Raw genomic sequence first — 18,866 nt, forward strand, 5'->3', positions numbered from 1 at the left:
GATCAGTAACTGCAACGCACTTTCACACGAATGTGAAATACATGTTACAAACAAAACTGCACTGAAGTTGAATTTAAAACACAAGCTCTTACTTTGAAAGCGCCCGGATATCCTGCGTCCTACGCGGGAGGTTTGTTTTCCTCTCATGCTTAGCAGCTAGCGAGCTAACACGTAAACATGAGAGAAGTTCTCTCCATTCACTGCTTTTCAGGATGTGACTATGTTCTTAGGTCGGTGCGCAAGTGTGAGACGTTGTCGGCCGTCATGGTAAGTGTCACGGAATTAAACCAAGAAGAAGTGACGAAACAATATTAGTGTTTCAATGTTCAACATATAAACATTACTGACATTCATATGCGTCCAAACTAGTCGGCGAAATGAAATGAACTATAGAAGATGTCATCAAAACGCAGCCTCAAATTCGTGGGTTTGTTGTTGAAGGATCATTGAAGGAATGTAACTTTCTCACCAAGCACCAGGAATGAATCCTTCACTGGACAACATGCTCGACCTGCTGACACAGCACATGTGGAAAGGTAAGATGTTTCTATGAAACTAGTACAAGTTCTTGGATGTGTATTGACATTGAAGGTCTTTTAACTGTAATAAATGCTAGTGTGTTTCTCGCAAACATGCGTTCATCGAGCATTTGTTTGTGTTTCAATGGCAAAGCGTACACAATAACTAATTCTGGTTTCTGACAGTTGGGGTACAAACGTGACAAACATGTCCCTTGGTGGGTTTTCAAACCAAGTATCCTGGATGAAACCAAACAACTGTCAACATCTAGTTACAGTATTATAAAAAGACTGCTGAATCTGTCCTCATTTAACGTAATTCCTGGAGCGAATTGTTTGAATTTGACAAGGTTACAAGTTAAGAAAACGATTGTAAAATGGATGAAATTATCTTTAAATATCACCTTGAATTCAAATCATGTTGTTACTTCGATGCATGAAACTATTTGTGTGTGATTTAACAGTAAGTTCCAGTGAACATGTTCCTGCTGAAAAACTTCTGTGTGTGTGTGTGTTTCTGTCTCCTGTGGTAGAGCTGGGACCCTTGGACCCAAACTGGTTTGACACACTGACAGCTGAGCCTCATGCAGTGAATGATCCGGACGAACTGTGTGCGAACCAAGAGGGTCATTTTAAAATCCCCTTCAACATCTCTGCCACTGAGAGTCAGTTGTTCTCCACGCCTCGAGGATTTAGACACGCTCACCTTTCATCAGTCGAAACTGAGGAGGAAAGTGAGATTGACGCGGAACCAGGTGTGATGTGGCTCATTCTGGCTTTTTAAAAAAAGTGCATTTGTTTTTTATCAAGTATTGAACAATAAAATTCTATGATTAGGAAAAGCGTTTTGGACAGCAAAAAGCCCTGATCTGTATGAGGCTCGTAAAAGGTGAGTGGATTCATTTGCCTAAAATTGACAGCAAATTATGTTCGCTGTCATGTTATTCTTGCTGCTTTTTCCAGAGACCCCGTTTTAAAACATGGAGTTAACATCCAGCTCCAGTCACAGGACGCCTTCAGTAAGCATGAAATCAAATCAGTTTTATTGAGTAGCAAACTTTATCTAATCCTTTCCCATGTCACTTCTTCAGATCTGCTTCAGACGCCGCAGAAGCTGGAGGTACGTTCCAGAAGATGGAACATTTATTTATATCCTGTTAATCTTTTCTTTTTTTTAAATAGACAAGCTACACCAAAGCCATATCTGAAAGCCTTGGCGTGAATGTTCAAGCTGATATATCATGGAGCAGCTCCTTCAACACCCCACCTGCAGTGCCGTCCACGCTGATTCTGTGTATGTGACAAATGAGAAAATTATCTCTCTGTTCATCTACTTACATTGAAGCTAAACACTCCTTGGTCGGGCAGTAAATATGCATTCATATTAATTATTTTATTTTATTTTTTTAAATAGCACACCCAGAAGAAAGTCCTCGTCCTATGAGTCTGTCGGATGAAAAGGGCGTTGTGGTGAGACTGTTTCGCATCTGGAAGAGTTTAGAAATAATTAATTGGATGGTCATCAATTGTGTGTATTTTTTCAGGCTGTTATGAAAGTATTACAGCCCATATTAGGCTTTTTTAAATTGCTGAGCAGACACATAGTATCCAGTCATGTACCTGATATTTTGTTGTGGCTCTTTTCAGATTGTTCGCAAGCTTTTCCCTTCTCTTTCAAATTCATCCAGAGTCGGACCCTCGTCGCCAGCCAACGCTCCGTTTGAAAGAGGTGTGTTGTCGATTTGTCGTCGCTTCATGTCAACACTCTTGACACACTTTGTGGTTATCAGATGCTGAACCTACCCGGAGTGTCGAGCCCCACAACTCCCCCGACGTGGAACGTGACCACAGTTATTGTGACTCAAAACAGAAATCTCCAGCGGCGAACCAAGATGAAGATTTTTGTGTCTCTGAAAACACTCTGGATGCATTTCTCCCAAACAACAGTTCTTCACTCATAGAGGTAAAGGCTGCCAAACGAAACAAAGTCGACATGACGGAGGTGCAGCGATGCATCGCTCCGCTGACTGAACTGGAAGAGCCAGACAGTGTTTCCACAAAGCCCAACAAAGCTCCGGATTTGAAAAGCCCCTTAAAATCTCAAGATGGCAACACTCAGTGGTCCCCTCTGAGTCTATCAGGAGTCACACTCTCTGCTGGAGAGACATGCCACAATCCCACTGCACGAGAAGGAAATGGCAGCGTAACAGCAGCTGTCAAACAGAAACCACCTTTAAGTTTCACTCACACTGGATCTTCAAAGAAAAAGAGGACATTTATTTACACTGTGAAGCAAGCAGCAGCGCAAGCGGAAGAAAAACAGACTCCCTCGTGCAGAATTGACTCCTCACTAGGTAAGGCTCTCCTCTCAAATGCTTCCACCAAGTAGCTTATAGATGAAGACTAACTTAACCATCAACCCTTTTTTCTGACATTCTTTCAGGTCAGGATGTCACTGCTATTCATAATCCACATCCCACAGCTGAACTAGAATGTAGCACAGTTAGAAATGCAGTCGCTGAAAGAAGCTGTGAAATGCTACCACCTGATTCCACCATTGGAAATAACCTTCCTCTCTCGGCCCACGTCCAGGACTTTGACATGTCGCAGCTCAATAGAGTGTTCGCACAAGACTTCAGTCAGATGTTGAGCATTTGTAAACCACATTCAGCAGCAGAGGGCGACACTCAGAACGGCTTCTCTCCATCACTGTGTCTGAAGGCTATAAGGCTTGCAAAGCAGAAAGCCAGGCACTCAAACTTTGATGCATCAGATGCTGGGCTTACCCCCAAATCTAAAGATCATCTGAGCTGTGTGACTCATGAGCCAAGCATTGCAGACAGTGGATTCCAATCTGTGGCTCCAGATGTCAGTTTCGCAAGCAACATGCTGTCTGCTGGGGAAACCAGTCAGAGTAAAACGTCAACAATGAATGGAGAAGGTTTTCTCAGGGATCCTAAGTTGACCTGTATTGGTAATGAAGGTGAGGCATATTCCACCAGCGAAGCATCAATGTCAGGATTCAAAACGGCCTCCAGTAAAGGAATAATAATTTCATCAGCCAACGTTGAGAAAGCCAAGCGTTTATTCGAGGAGTTTGAAGGTGAGACGTCACAGCTTGGAGCTCCACCCATGGATTGCATCAGTGTTCCTAAAGATCAAAGATCAGGTGAACCCCAAATGTCAAACCGTCTCAATCAGAAATGTCAATTGACTCCTTCACAAAAAGCTGACGTGACTGAGCTCTGCTCGCTGCTAGAAGAAGCCGAAAGCCAGTTTGAATTCACTCAGTTTAAAGCCGCCAGACAACCGTGTGAAGATCCCGAGGCGCCACTTGATGCTGACTTTCTGTCGGGTATAGATTTTGATGACAGCTTCTCCTCAGAACAAGAGAAGCCTGTGATAGCAGAACGTTCCAACATGGCGCCTCATCTGAGTGCTTTCAGGAGCGAAGCCTCTCCTCTCAAGTCTGGATCAGAAACGAACGGGCCTTTAGTGAGGGCTTCCAAAAAATGCTTCAAAGAAGCTAAAGCTTTGCTTCAGACTGTGAAAGAAGACTCTCATCACAGTTTACCGACAAGGAAGAGTGACAATCATGTCAGCAGTGGTGATTTGTTAGGACAGAAAAGTTGTGCAACCAAAGAGAAGCACCACTCACATGGCTCACATGGGTTTCAAACAGCCAGCGGGAAAGGAATTTCAATTTCAGCGAAGGCCTTGGAAAAGGCAAGTGCCTTCTTCAAGGATCTCGATGACACGGTGTCTGAGGAAGTAAGGAAAGCAAACACATGTCTGGTGAACCCACGGCCTGGATCTTCTGATGTGAAAAAAGAACTGGAGCTTGATCCTTCTGAGGAGGCAGTTTCTCACAGACAGGAGTCGTCAGATGGAAGCCAAAATCCTACCCTGAAGAATTTCACTCCCTGCACCTCGGTCAGTGTTGGATTCTCTACAGCCAGCGGGAAAAAGATTTCTGTCTCAGCGTCTGCCATCAGTAAAGCAAAAAGTCTTTTGGATGAGGTTCAAATGGACGGCAACTTCAATGAGCCACCAAGATCGGAAAACAGGAGAAATGGAACACATGCATCAAGTGGGTTTCAGACATCTGCTGCTGAAGCTGCCGCGGATTCATCTCTGCCAGTCGACAAACAGAAATCCTTGTTGAAAGATTTCACTGTCATAGAGGAAGAAAAAGCCAGCACCGTTGAAGCCTCTGATCCCACCGACTGTTCAGGTCAGTTGGACAGCTGGAAGCAAGTTGGACTCTCCGCTACAAAGAAAATATCTAATGACATTTCAGCAGGTTCAGACACAAAAGGGAGCAATGATACGTCTCATATTCATTCCAACAAGGAGCGCTTTTGTGATTCTGTGACAGCTTTTGATAAAAATTCAGTGAAAGCAAATGATCTCTTTAAAGATTCCAATGGTTTTCCAGCGACAGAAATGGATGGCATTGATGAATTCTTCAACGATTCGGAGGGCATGGATGTCCTGGACTGTGGAAGGAACCACGTAGAGGAGACAGGACCGACGCTTGCAGACAACAAAGATGCTGTCAGTGGACGCCTGGCGCTACAAAGCGGATTACTGGCCGACGATACCAAACGTGATGATCCATCTCTGAGCTGTGGAACAGAAGCTTCCGTGTCAGATGAAGTCATTTTAGCCGCCGTCACCCTGGACGATGCGAACTTGCAGTTTGAGAAGACAAATGGTCAAAGAGCTAAAGCTCCACAATACGGTGGATTCAAAAGTGCCAGTGGGAAGAGTGCTACCGTTTCAGCCGCAGCCCTCCAGAAAGCAAAATCTCTTTTGAACAACCTTGAAGATAAACTCGACCGTGGTGAGGACAGACCATATAAACCAACAGTTGCGCCGGTGATGGCGCCCCCCTCCATGTCATCGATAAAAGGAGGCTTTTGTACAGCCAGTGGGAAGAAAGTTACCATCTCAGAAGATGCACTGAGGAAAGCAAACGCCCTTTTTAAGGACATTGTTGATGAGGAAGTCTGTGAAGAGTCCAAGCATGTTGAAGACACATTACCACCACAAAAAGCTGGTGGTAATGTGGAGTCAAACAGGAAGGAAATCACAGGTGTAATTGGAGAGGAACTGATTTTTAAAAAGCCACTTTCTCCTCCATTGCTTGGATCATCAACGTCAAACATCAAAGGAGGGTTTCAAACAGCCAGCGGGAAAGGAATTTCAATTTCAGCGCAGGCCTTGGAGAAGGCAAGTGCCTTCTTCAAGGATGTTGATGACACGGTGTCTGAGGAAGTAAGGAAAGCAAACACATGTCTGTTGAACCCACAGCCTGGATCTTCTGATGTGAAAAAAGAACTGGAGCTTGATCCTTCTGAGGAGGCAGTTTCTCACAGACAGGAGTCGTCAGATGGAAGCCAAAATCCTACCCTGAAGAATTTCACTCCCTGCGCATCGGTGAGTGTTGGATTCTCTACAGCCAGCGGGAAAAAGATTTCTGTCTCAGCGTCTGCCATCAGTAAAGCAAAAAGTCTTTTGGATGAAATTCAAATGGACAGCAACTTAAATGAGCCACCAAGATCGGAAAACAGGAGAAATGGAACACATGCATCGAGTGGGTTTCAGACATCTGCTGCTGAAGCTGCCGCGGATTCATCTCTGCCAGTCGACAAACAGAAATCCTTGTTGAAAGATTTCACTGTCATAGAGGAAGAAAAAGCCAGCACCGTTGAAGCCTCTGATCCCACCGACTGTTCAGGTCAGTTGGACAGCTGGAAGCAAGTTCTGTCTGATGACATTTCAGCAGATTCAGGCACAAAAGAGAGCCATGATACATCTCAAATTCATCCCAACAAGGAGAGTTGTCGTGATTCTGCTTTTGATAAAAATTCAGTGAAAGCAAATGATCTCTTTAAAGATTCCAATGGTTTTCCAGCGGCAGAAATGGATGGCATTGATGAATTCTTCAACGATTCGGAGGGCATGGATGTCCTGGACTGTGGAAGGAACCACGTAGAGGAGGCAGGACCGACGCTTGCAGACAACAAAGATGCTGTCAGTGGACGCCTGGCGCTACAAAGCGGATTACTGGACAACGATACCAAACGTGATGATCCATCTCTGAGCTGCGGAACAGAAGCTTCCGTGTCAGATGAAGTCATTTTAGCCGCCGTCACCCTGGACGATGCGAACTTGCAGTTTGAGAAGACAAATGGCCAAAGAGCTAAAGCTCCACAATACGGTGGATTCAAAAGTGCCAGTGGGAAGAGTGTTACCGTTTCAGCCGCAGCCCTCCAGAAAGCAAAATCTCTTTTGAACAACCTTGAAGATAAACTCGACCGTGGTGAGGACAGACCATATAAACCAACAGTTGCGCTGGTGATGGCGCCCCCCTCCATGTCATCGATAGGAGGATTTTGCACAGCCAGTGGGAAGAAAGTTACCATCTCAGAAGACGCACTGAGGAAAGCAAACGCCCTTTTTAAGGACATTGTTGATGAGGAAGTCTGTGAAGAGTCCAAGCATGTTGAAGACACATTACCACCACAAAAAGCTGGTGGTAGTTTGGAGTCAAACAGGAAGGAAATCACAGGTGTAATTGGAGAGGAATTGATTTTTAAAAAGCCACTTTCTCCTCCATTGCTTGGATCATTTCAAACAGCCAGCGGGAAAGTTGTTTCATTTTCATCTGCTGCTCTCAGGAAAGCCAGATCTCTGTTCAGCGACTGTGATGATGAAGATGAAACCAAGTCTGGTCAAATGAAGATGGACAAAGAGAAGATTCAAGACTCCTCATTATTTGAGTCGCCTTTCAACCATGGCGTCTCCACAGCTGCTGGCAAGAAAGTATCCGTGTCCAACGAAGCCATGGAAAAAGCTTCACGTTTATTAAATGATGGTCAGTTTCAAGACGACCGTCTCAAGCGTGACAAAGATCTCTTGCTTCAGGGTGGATTTCAGACAGCCAGTGGGAAAGGAGTTTCCTTTTCGACCGCTGCTCTCAAGAAAGCAAAATCCCTTTTTAGCGAGTGTGAGGGAGATGATGCTTCCCACTCAGCGGATTTTAAACAGGCAGGATTCACGGCAGCGAGTGGAAAGCCAGTGGGATTCTCTGCCCAGGCTCTCCAGAAGGCTAGAGCACTCTTTGATGACATCTGCGTGGAGAACATGAGTTCAGTTGAGGCTGTAGATGGGAAGCACAAAAGTGAAGACGTTGAGGGCGTTGAGTCCACCAACACAGCTGTTCTTCTCACTTCATCTGTGTCCCTCACAAAGGAGGACCGAACTGCCAGTTTCCCTGGTGTTCAAAGCTCTACCAAACCAACCAGTGACAAGTCTCTGGTCGTCTCACTCAACCTCAATGGCTGCTCAGAAACGCAGCAGGAGTTTCTGGCTCAGGAAGCGCTGGACTGCACCAAGGCTTTGCTGATGGACGAAAGCGACGCTGACCTGTCGATGACCTTGGAGAATATGCCGCCGCAACAGAGGAAAGCTGAGCAGGAGGAAGGGTTTTCTAAAAAGAGGTTTCGAGAGGAGCAGGGTGTCACTGATGGTAAGCTTTGATCACCGCCATAAAATAGCTGCTAGAATTGGATGATTTCTTTTTTTCTCTGGTGATTCTAGCTCACCCTCCTCTGAAGAGGAGATTACTGGAGGAATTTGACAGAACTGTTGACGCTTCCCGGGGATTTGATCTGCGTCCAGAAAAACATTGTCCAACTGGTGAGTTGCGTAAGTGTGTGTGGTTTGGCATGTAGCTGGGGTGCTTCACGTCTGGGACTCCTCATCGGAGCCGACAGTCCTTTTTGCCGACTTTAGCAAGACATTTAACGTTAGCGGCTTCCACTTTTGATGGTGATGTTTTGTTAAATTAAGCTCAACACACTTCAGAGTCGATCAGGAATAAATACAGCACTGTGTGACAAATAAAGGACATCTAATCGAATCGAATCTATAGACTTGAAACTATGCCTCACTGGAATGAAACACTTAAAGTGCCTGAAGGTGGGGTGTCTAACTTTCAGTAGAGGGCATTTCCGCGATACTCTGGCAGCGGAAAGACTTTCTTGATAGGATGCGTCAAGACTCAACTCATGTTTCTCTTCTTTTTCAATGTGTTGAAGACAGGAGAGTTTCCCAGCACAGTGGTGCTCTCCATCCATACGTCTCACAGCCTGACCGGTAAAGTCTGTTGTTGGCTAAAGATGGATGATTTTCTTTATTTCATTGTTGCCTCCATGTTTTTCAGGGATGGAAAAAACTATTCCGAGTCCAATCTGCAAAGCTCCACCGCGGTAGATGTCGAATCATCTGTGTCCTCATTTGTTCCTCCTTTTTTTAAAAACACAAAGAAAGCTGTTGAAAGGAACTGTAGGAGCACCTCAGTCCCACCTGCGTTCGTGCCACCATTCAAAAAACACAGACCTCCAGCTCAGATTAATCCGTCTGCAGCCGAGGAGGAACTCTGTGGAGCAGCCATCGGAGTGAAGCATTTTCAACCACCTGCTAAAAAGGTAGAAATGAAAGCAGCCTCTAAAGCTGGAAACATAAACAATGAAGTCGCCCACTCTGTGCAGAGAGAGCCAGAGACTGGTCCTTCAGGTGAGGCAGGTCAAGGCTGTGCTTGTTTATGCGGCTGTTAACCAGAGTTCTCCGTCTGTAGACGTGACGCTTGAGAGCATCCAGCTGGCTCAGAGCATGCAGGAGATGAGGATCCGCAAGAAGAGAAGACAAACTATTAGACCTCAGCCCGGCACTCTGTTCACGACCCGGACCTCTGGAGCGCCGAGGCTAACGTGGAAAACCGCGGTGGGTGGAAGAGCTCCTGCGAAATACGTCGCTCACCAGGTAAGAGCCGTCCGCACCAGGTGTTTTGATTCATGCGAATGACAGACTCTTCTGTGTCCAGCTGTATGAGTATGGTGTCGCCCCACATGTGGCTGAGGTCTCCAGTGAAAGTGCAGAGTCCTTTCGCTTCAGTCTGCAGCACTTCCTGAAGCAGGAGGCGTTTAAAGACAACGGGGGGGTTCAGATCGCAGACGGCGGCTGGCTAGTCCCCTGCAGGAACGGAACGGCAGGGAAAGTGGAGTTCTACAGGTATTCAGCCGTTTCATCTGGGACTGGACTCCACGCAGAAATAATAAGAATAATTTATGATGAATTCATCGCGATTAATAGCATTTTAATGTTCGACCCCAAAATAATCTGATTTAAAATGGATCTGTGTAAAATGGCTTTGAAAATAGAGGAGCGATGTGCCTACTCTTCTCTACTGTGACTCTAAGATAGATAGTTGGAATCTGAGTAAAATGAATAATGAAACCTCTGATATAATGTGATGATAAGGTGGTCAGTCTGTAAAAAAAGATCTGACCTCAGATTCTCTGAGTTCTGCATCAGACATGGCGAGACTCAACCTTCATCTTCCTCTCCAGAGCCTTGTGTGACACCCCGGGTGTGGATCCCAAACTCATAAGCCAGGAGTGGGTGTTCAATCACTACAGATGGGTGGTGTGGAAGCTGGCCTCACTTGAGAGATCGTTCCCTCAAACCATGTGCAGCCGCTGTCTGACGCCCGAGCAAGTTCTCCTGCAGCTCAAGTACAGGTCTGACCGACTCTCTGTGTCTTCTCTTCCGTGCTCTTCTCTTATATTAGCGTCCTTTTATCATCCTTTCTGTCTCCTGCACCAGGTACGATGTGGAGGTGGACAACAGTCGGCGCCCGGCTCTGAGACGGATCATGGAGAAGGACGACACATCTGCCAAAACTCTGGTCCTCTGTGTGTGCGGGGTGGTCAGTAGGGGTCACTCTCCTGCCAAACAGAGAGTCAGTGAGGTCAAAGCTCCTCAGGACGGGAGCCGCTACGCAGTGGTGTGGCTGACCGACGGATGGTACTCCATCAAAGCCCAGCTGGACGAGCCTCTCACCGCCATGCTCCACAAAGGTCGGCTGGCGGTCGGAGGAAAGCTGATCATCAACGGAGCTCAGATGTTGGGATCGCAGGAGGCTTGTTCTCCTCTAGAGGCGCCAGAGTCGCTCATGTTGAAGGTGAGCGAGTCTGTCTTTGGCTCGAAGGACTTCAGCAAACATGACGGTTGTGTTCTGCAGATAAGTGCCAACAGTGTTCGACCTGCCAGGTGGGACACCAAGCTGGGATTCTACAAAGACCCTCGGCCCTTCACGCTCCCGCTGGCTTCTCTCTTCCACAACGGAGGGCCTGTAGGCTGTGTGGACGTGGTGGTGCTCAGAATCTACCCGACACAGGTGTGTCTGCTGTCGTGCAGCGCTTCTCTGTCGACTTTAACTTTGGCTCTGTTGCACTGTGAAGTGGATGGAGCGGACGAATGGTGGCTCGGTTGTGTTCCGGTGTGCCCGAGCGGAGGAGAGGGAGGCCCGCAGATTCAGCACCCACAAGGAGAAGGCCATGGAGGTTCTGTTTGCAAAGATACAGGCTGATTTTGAAAATGAGGAGAGAGGTACGGCTGTGTGAGGCTGTTCATCTTCGTCTGTCTGTGAAGATCATTTTACTGTGGAGAAAAGAAGTGACTCCCACTTCATCTTCAGCAAACAAGGACTCCAGAAGAAGAACCAGACCTGTCACCCGTCGGGATCTAGAGAGACTTCAGGATGGAGAGGAGCTGTATGAGACTGTGGGGGACGACCTTGAGGTGTTGAAACTTTGTCTGAAAGCTGCTTTAGTTATATGCTTTCTCTTCATTGGTGTAGTTGCTCTGACACTGTTGTTTGTCCGGAAGGCGCGTCTGAGTTCTCAACAGCTGGAGACCCTGCAAACGTACATGCGCTCTCTGATGGAGAGGAAACAAGCTGAGCTGCAGGACCGGTGTCGTCGCGCCTTAGAAGAGTCAGACAAGAAAGACGGTGGCTGCCCCCAGCGCGACGTCACCCCCGTGTGGAGGATCTCCGTCGCCGACTGTCTCAATCCCACTGGCCAAGGTCAGCCGTCCCATTTACCCTTGTTTCAAGTCGGTGAATTCATCGTCGGTTTCCTCACCAGTTTTCCAGTTGAGCTTTTGGCGACCTTCCTCTGACCTCCAGTCTTCACTCAAAGAAGGCTCCAGGTACAAAGTCCTCAACCTCATGACCTCGGAAGGAAAGAAGCGTGTCGACTTTGCGCCTGTTCAGCTGACGAGCACCAAGAAAACACAGATTCAGGAAGTGCAGGTATCAAAATCATCCTCTTTGTTTATGGATCCATGATGTGAAACTATTGAATCGTGGTTTTTGTCTGCAGACGTCTGAACGCTTGTTATCCACATGCTTTCGTCCGAGAGTTTGTGTGAGATTTTCCGACCTTCAGAACCCGGAATTCACTTCTCTGTGTGGAGAGGTTGATCTTACTGGGAAGGTTGTTAGCGTCGTCGATCCTCAGGGTGAGTTTCAATTGTCTTGGTCATGGTCTTCATTGTTCACCTTGGCTCCACAACTGTTCCTGCCTTCAGGTCCCTCACCTGCGTTTTTTCTGGCTGACCCGGAGCTGAACTTCATCAAGGTGCGCTGCTTTAGCAGCCTGGCGGAGTGTGGTGTGGCAGAGCTGGTGAAGCCAGGTGTTCTGTTGGCGCTCAGTAACCTTCTGCTACGAGGACAATCCAACGTTCCTACCCCAGTTGTTTACTCCGGGGATCTCACCGTCTTCTCCACCAACCCCAAAGAGCCTCACCTTCGGGAGTCTATCGAGCGACTGCAAAACCAAATTCAGGTAGAGTTTAGTCTGATGCAGCCTTCATCTGGGAATATTTATTCTCAGATACTGTGGTTATAGATGATGTTTTTGTTCATCTTGGCCAGGATGACTTCTCCCTGAAGGCAGAGGAGAAGCTTTCCACACTGATGAACGGTCCCAGGTCCATTTCATCTCCAGCTCCGCCACTCACCGCCTCTGTGTCACACGCCGACGTCAAGACAGGGGTGCGTTTGTGACACCGTTTAAAAATATGCGACAATAAAGTTGCGTCACAAAACAGCTGGACTTCCATCTACCGGAGACGTTAAAGTTGTCTCTCTGTTCTTCACAGATGCCTGTCAGAGGCCTTGGCTCCGTCACACCTGTGAGTCGGACCCCGGCGCCGGCCACGTCCTCAGAGAAAGACCCTCGATCCTTAAAGAGAAGACGAGCTCTGGATTACTTGTCTCGTATTCTGTCTCCCCCTCCTTTGTCCCACCTGGGTTCTCTGTCATCGCCGTGTGTCAAAAAGACATTTAACCCTCCTCGCAGGTCCGGGACCCCCAGCACTTTCAGACCTCCACACTCAACAACACACAGCAAACCTGTCGTGGCTCCAGCGGAGGACGAGTGGGTGAACGATGAAGAGCTGGCTATGATTGATACTCAGGCGTTACTTTGATGAATATCTCACCTGTATGAATGTTAAGTCTGTGTACTGTGTTTTCTTCTGTTCACCATTCTGCTGTCTTGTGTCCAGTAATGTTATTACTGCTGATGTTTGATAAGGTTTGTGTTTTGCAGTGAAGGAAAAACAAGATTTGTTGGTCACAGCGCTGTTATATTGTCTATATGTAAACATAAACAAAGCAAAAAATGTTTATTTTTCGTCGCTTTTATTTGTCTTGGAGATGTTTATTTTTTGTGGATGCAAGTTCTACTCCCCACCGACAGGGGCGCTACTGTCTTTACCTTCTCACAATAATGAAGAAGCATCACGTCACATCCGTAAACACAAGGTGGCCACTGTTGCAATGTGGACACCGAGAAGTTGCTCATCTATTTCGCCGTTTTATCACGAATATTGCGGAGCAAGAAGTGAGTGGTGTGTTCTGTTTGACTATTTATTACGTCAGCGTTTGTACTGCAGCTGTATAGTAATGTCTATTAACGCTAACGTGGACTTTGATTCAAACGAAACCGCAAGTGTCGTAGGTCACGCAAATCTCAACCTTAAGAAAGATATAGCTAGGTTTTCATTGTAAATATAGTTTGGATGACGCCTTGCTTCCTGTCACAGACCATTTGGATGTTGTTTTTCTTCTCCGGTAGATGTCCGAAGATTCTTCTCGAAGTACTTTACCGGGTCAAGACGTAAATCCAGGAGATGCGTCAGCCGAAGTCTCTCAGGACGGAGGGGCGTGTGAGGAGGAGGAGGAGGTGTCTAACAATGTTGGCGGTGCCCCCGATCCTCAGCAGGTGGAGCGGGTCTTGAAGGAGGTGGGCTCCACCAGCACCGCCTTCATAGGCCCTGCCCTCCCACCTGGTTTAGGTGCGGCGACGACCGATGTTGAAGAGTCCCTGAGTGCGTTTTACAAAGAGCTGGAGGAGATTGATTCTCAAAACGCTGCCAGTGAGGCTTTGGATTCAAGTGCTGAGCATCGGAGGACTGGTACCGACTTACCGGACTCGATCCGACGTTCTCGATCAAACCTCAAGACAAGTGAGGAAGAGCTACCACAGAGATCTCACTGGAGTCACAATGCACCTTATCCACGGAGGAAGCGGTCGGCTCGGAACTCGTGGCGTCGCCCTCCACCACTGAATGGAACAGTGAAACCAGCTTTCCAACCTGAGCTGTACGATTGTCACTGGGGGCCTCCAGACACCAACCACTACGCCCCCTACCGTCCCCCGCCCTGGTTCCCTCCACCACACAGCCACACGTCTCAGGGCTTTTACAACGATCCTCCTCACCACTTCCACACGCCTTTTTATCACGACAGTTATGGACCAAGAGACTATTATGACTTTGAGTCCGAAAATGACATATGGGAGAGGAGGCATCACTCCCCGCCTCCGTGTTCCCGGGTGTTGATCTTGATGAGGGGGCTCCCGGGGTCTGGGAAGTCCACCCTGGCAAGGTACCAACGACCAGGTTCCTCTGAAGCCGGATGCTTCTGAGGTGAAAATATCTGACCCCATTATCTTCACCAGGGAGCTGTGCACTGGCCCCAGCGGCCTGATCCTGAGCACCGACGATTATTTTGACAACACAGACGGATACCGCTACGATGCCGGGCTTCTTGGAGCGGCACACAAGTGGAACCAGGACCGAGGTATTGAGGGAAACGTGTCCTATCATGAGACGGAATACAATTATTCTGTCGTGAACAAGACATCATGGTTGGTGTCAGAGTCCAGAATGAAACTGAAACAAAACTACTAGTGAGCGTGTTTCAGATTTAATTTTGAAAAACAATGGCAGTTTCCTTTGCAACAACAAATCAATGTGAGCGTCTATATGACTGACAGACTTCTGTAGTCTTCCTGTCTTGACTACAACATTAGCTGTCTTCTATAACCCCATTCAACCCAGTAGCTTAGTCAAGGAACAAAAAAAGTAATTCATATTCATGTTGACATATTTATTTTTTCATTGTAATTGTATTTATTTAGAATGGTCGAGAGTTTTAATTTATTATATTTTTATTTATTCATTTAATGTAATATTTAACTTATATTTGTTTAGCTTTGGGTTTATAAACTATTTTTTTAACACCAGTTGAACGTTCCATAAGAGTTCCGTTTTTAAATCATATTTCAGCCGTCTACATGCAATATTCTGAAAGGACACGACTTACAGTATAATATTTTTTCACAAGAGTTGTACTGACTCCTCTGTGATGTGACTTGAGATATTTGACTCTGTTTGAGTTGCTGTTTCCTTCAGCGGGAGTGCGATGACTCATTTTCCAGGGTCAGTACAAAAGCCGCCTGTTGTCTGTTTCAGCCGAGGAGGCGATGCGCGAGGGCAGGACCCCCATCATCATCGACAACACCAACACCCAGGCGTGGGAGATGAAGCCGTACGTCCACATGGTGGGTCTGAGCCATTTCAGGTCCCCCAGTTTCTGTTCTGAAAGGTGAACCTCGTCCACAGGCCCTGGATTACAGCTACAGAGTGGACTTCTGCGAGCCCGACACCAGCTGGAAGTTCGACCCCTGCGAACTGGAACAGTGTGTTTTCATCTCGGTCGCCAGCGCCTGCATTGAAAACCCTCTCAGCTCAACACTGCCCTCTGCCTTCAGGAGGAACACGCACGGCGTGGACCGCGGCAAGATCGCTCAGATGATGGAGCGCTTCTGCTCCCCCGTCTCCGTCAGCATCGTCCTCAACTCTCAGGAGCCGCAACACGTCAAGCGACGGCGAGAACCCGAGCAGCCCGGCACCAGCGCAGACCACCACTGCTAGTGTTCCAGCACATTCACAACTCCACTCCATGTTTGATACTTTTGTATTGTATTTTTCCAGGAAATAACTTTATATTTTCTACAGGAATTACATTTTTAATTTATTCTCTGATGTTTGTAAGAAGTTTGAATACAGAACAAAATCAAGCCTGAAGTGTTTTAGAAGCCTTCTGCATCCAAGCGCCTGCAGCAGCTTCTTCATCTGCTGGTTCATTCCTCAAGTGCTGAACCTCAACTGACTCTCCGGGTCTCTTCAAGTGAAGTCAGGGTGACCTACCTGGATGTAACTCCAGTTCTATGAAGCATGATTGTGGAGCAGGAAGTTGTGGGTTTGAATCCCAATGCTGGTCCTCGCAGCTGCACATCCAGAAGTTCCTCCAGACAGAAGGATTACGTGACCAAGACGGTCAACCGCAGATTGAGGGAAGAGTCTGGATCAACAGCAGTGAAAACATCCTGTTGTTTTCAAAGCAACAAAATAACTCAAATAATAAAAGCTCATTTTACGAAAACAAACAAAAAAAAGGCGTGAATAAAGGAGCAGATGATAAGACCAAGGTGGTGTTCAGCATCACCACCTGCTGTCCAAGTGGAGTCGTTGCGCGCTCATATTTCAAAAAGGGAATTACTCAGGTCAAATAGCTGTTTGTATATAATTTAACATTGTTTCATTGTCATAAAATAAAACTCAGTGGAAATACTATGATTTAACTTCAAAAGCAATTAGCATGTGGGGAAACAATTCAAATAGAGCAATAACAAAAAAAGAGGAAAGACAGACACAAAAAAGTGAATATTTATTGAGATAAAGATTTTCACAAAGAGGCAGATTTTTTTTATACAAATCAATTTCATCAATTTCAATTTAAAAATCCAGTTGTAATTTACAATATTAAACATATGGATAAACGATTGTCAATATAAATCCATTAGTATGTAGGGAAGTAAATATGAGGCAAAAAATAAATAAAAAAAAGAAAAGTAAATAGAGGACTAGAGATTTTTTACCTCTGGAATTTGAAATAAAAAAAAACAATAAAAATGAAAGAACCAGAAATCGTAGGTCAGTTCTGCAAAAGTAAATGAAAATTAAAAAGCTTTTGTAAAGCAGAAACGGTGTACATAAGTATTATATTTTATTACATAATAAAAGAAAAAAGCTCAATAACTCGTAACCCGTAACTTTGCACCGTCACTGTGACCTGACGCGGGCCCCTCTCTCACCCTGCTGAGCTCAGGCCTGCTGTTTTCCCTCCGCTCATCCGCGTCAGTGCGGCAGGTAAACAGCTGCTGCTGCTGTTCCAGAGCCACATGTGACCTCAGAGATGAGCCTCAGTGGCAGCCTGCAGCTATTAATGCGTCCTGGAGACGCGAAGCGCAGATGAAATCTGGCCTCACACACACTCACAGAACAAAGGCTGCTGCCATATCAGAGAGGCTTCAATAGTGCTGCCACGAAGACATGTTTGCTCTGTGTTATGTGGATGAGAAACATGGAGTAATGACAGTCCAACCAGAGACAGTTTCAACTGCCTGTTTAAGGCAGTCGTGCGTGTCTTTGTGTCGCTTGTAAAACACTCAGAAATAGGATTGAATTTTTGGGCAGTTTACCCAGTTCACATCCAGCGTGATGTTGAAGCCTACGACTCAACTTAAATACGATCATTTTGATGTCAAATATTGAAAATGAGATTCACTCATTAGAAAGCTAATTTGGTAAATATTTAGAATGCAACATGAAATTTCCTTCTCAGTGACGTCAGAAAAAGCATTTCAACAACCTGAGGAGCCGAGAGGGAGCCTGAGTTCGCGCTAATGCATTTGCTGTGGGGGCCTCCACCATCAAATAAATACAAATAAAATAAATAAATAAAAGTAAATGAATAAGTAAAAAGTAGTTTCTTTTGTAGTGGTTCCTCTTTTGTGTCATCATTTAATATAATTTTATAAAAATAAGAAAATATATATAGTAAGAATAACCTAATATAAATATATAGGAGGAAATATTGCCAATAAAAATGAAATAAAATTTGACGAAAATTAATCAAAATGAATAAAATCCAGATGAAGTCAGCAACTCAAAAAATAAATAAATTACTATTTATTGGCGATGTATGTATGTAGGATTTAAAAATAAAAGAGGTCAATACTCCTTTTTACCTCGGAATTTGAGGTACAAAAAAAATACAAAAAAAAAACAAAAAAAACGTGGATACTTTAGAAAACGAATTAAGTCCCACCCTAAATATGTTTCAGAAATGTTCACGACTGTAAGAGAAAATCACACACACTCAGTTCTATTTTATTATTTTCAGATAGCATTTTAAAATGATATTCATGGACGTAAATGATGTGGACATCCTGTTAAAGCATGGTAGCTGTGATCCTTCAATTCTACTATATATATATATATATATATATATATATATATATATATATATATATATATAGGTATATATATATATATAATAATCATAATGTTGAAGAAAAAGGACAAAATGCAGATTAATATTGGCTACATTTGTACAATTCACGATGATGTAATGTCCAGATTGTGTTGGATTACTGAACAACTATCGTGTTAAATGACTGTAAAGTCAGACCAGAGAAACTCGTTTTTAATGTCTATGCCAAACAAGTGAGCGCCATATTTCCAGCCCCTGGATCCGCGACCGTCTGGTAGTGAAACGGAAGACGACGGAGGACGCTCGTAATCTCTAACATCTACATGCGACGGTTTGTTTTTGGAATTAACGCCGGGCGTGTTGACTGAGACTCGCTGAGACTCTCGACAGAGACTCATGTTACGGCTGCTCGACTCCTCACGGTGTTTGTTGTGGTGGTCACATGGGCGCTGGACAGCCAATCACGAGCGAGCTCAGGCGCCGCACACCGTGTCATCTTTATACTCACCGACCGACCAAGCAGAGAAGTCAAGGCTGACGAAATCACAGCGGAACAAGCAACGGAGTGCAACCAGCTGAACACAATAAAAGCATTAATATCGCGCTTTTTTTGTTTCTTTTCATGAATGTACTTCCAAAATTAATACAAATTGAAGCCAACATCATTATGGACATTCTACATTGCTCTATTGTATAATCCTTTACATCAACTGCAGGATTTTTTTCTCAACTAAACAAAACAACATCCTGTTTACACTTGTGCAGACATTGTGGCCCAGTTGTGAAAACAAAGATGACTGTGT

At 45.5% G+C, this 18,866-nt stretch overlaps 2 protein-coding genes across 5 annotated transcripts; both read left to right on the top strand.

Moving 5' to 3' along the window:
- Nucleotides 1-124: 124 nt before the first annotated feature.
- Nucleotides 125-13,048, top strand: brca2 (BRCA2 DNA repair associated). 2 transcript variants are annotated; one of them, XM_053872731.1, is made up of 27 exons: nt 125-267; nt 474-536; nt 1,052-1,273; nt 1,356-1,407; nt 1,482-1,537; nt 1,610-1,638; nt 1,701-1,812; nt 1,933-1,988; nt 2,166-2,247; nt 2,309-2,872; nt 2,962-8,055; nt 8,127-8,225; nt 8,627-8,684; nt 8,752-9,104; nt 9,166-9,350; nt 9,412-9,599; nt 9,938-10,108; nt 10,194-10,551; nt 10,612-10,767; nt 10,832-10,979; nt 11,068-11,171; nt 11,259-11,457; nt 11,519-11,685; nt 11,756-11,894; nt 11,964-12,220; nt 12,310-12,429; nt 12,537-13,048. In XM_053872731.1, exons 2-27 carry the CDS (start codon nt 482-484, stop codon nt 12,864-12,866), a joined length of 9,354 nt encoding a protein of 3,117 aa, XP_053728706.1. In that variant the 5' UTR covers nt 125-267; nt 474-481; the 3' UTR covers nt 12,867-13,048. The 2 variants fall into 2 exon arrangements, with proteins under 2 accessions (XP_053728706.1, XP_053728707.1); XM_053872732.1 differs by having other exon boundaries at nt 135-267; nt 442-536.
- Nucleotides 13,049-13,197: 149 nt separating this feature from the next.
- n4bp2l2 (NEDD4 binding protein 2-like 2) lies at nt 13,198-16,715 on the top strand. Of its 3 annotated transcripts, XM_053872751.1 has the most exons (6): nt 13,198-13,282; nt 13,517-14,328; nt 14,402-14,523; nt 15,198-15,286; nt 15,348-15,424; nt 15,497-16,715. In XM_053872751.1, the coding sequence occupies exons 2-6, from the start codon at nt 13,517-13,519 to the stop codon at nt 15,657-15,659; spliced, it is 1,263 nt and encodes a 420-aa protein (XP_053728726.1). In that variant the 5' UTR covers nt 13,198-13,282; the 3' UTR covers nt 15,660-16,715. The 3 variants fall into 3 exon arrangements, with proteins under 3 accessions (XP_053728726.1, XP_053728725.1, XP_053728724.1); XM_053872750.1 differs by having other exon boundaries at nt 13,198-13,289; nt 15,348-16,715; XM_053872749.1 differs by having other exon boundaries at nt 15,348-16,715.
- The last annotated feature ends 2,151 nt before the right edge of the window (nt 16,716-18,866 follow it).

Source organism: Synchiropus splendidus, chromosome 8 (genome assembly GCF_027744825.2).
Source record: "Synchiropus splendidus isolate RoL2022-P1 chromosome 8, RoL_Sspl_1.0, whole genome shotgun sequence".
Classification (NCBI taxonomy): domain Eukaryota; kingdom Metazoa; phylum Chordata; class Actinopteri; order Syngnathiformes; family Callionymidae; genus Synchiropus; species Synchiropus splendidus.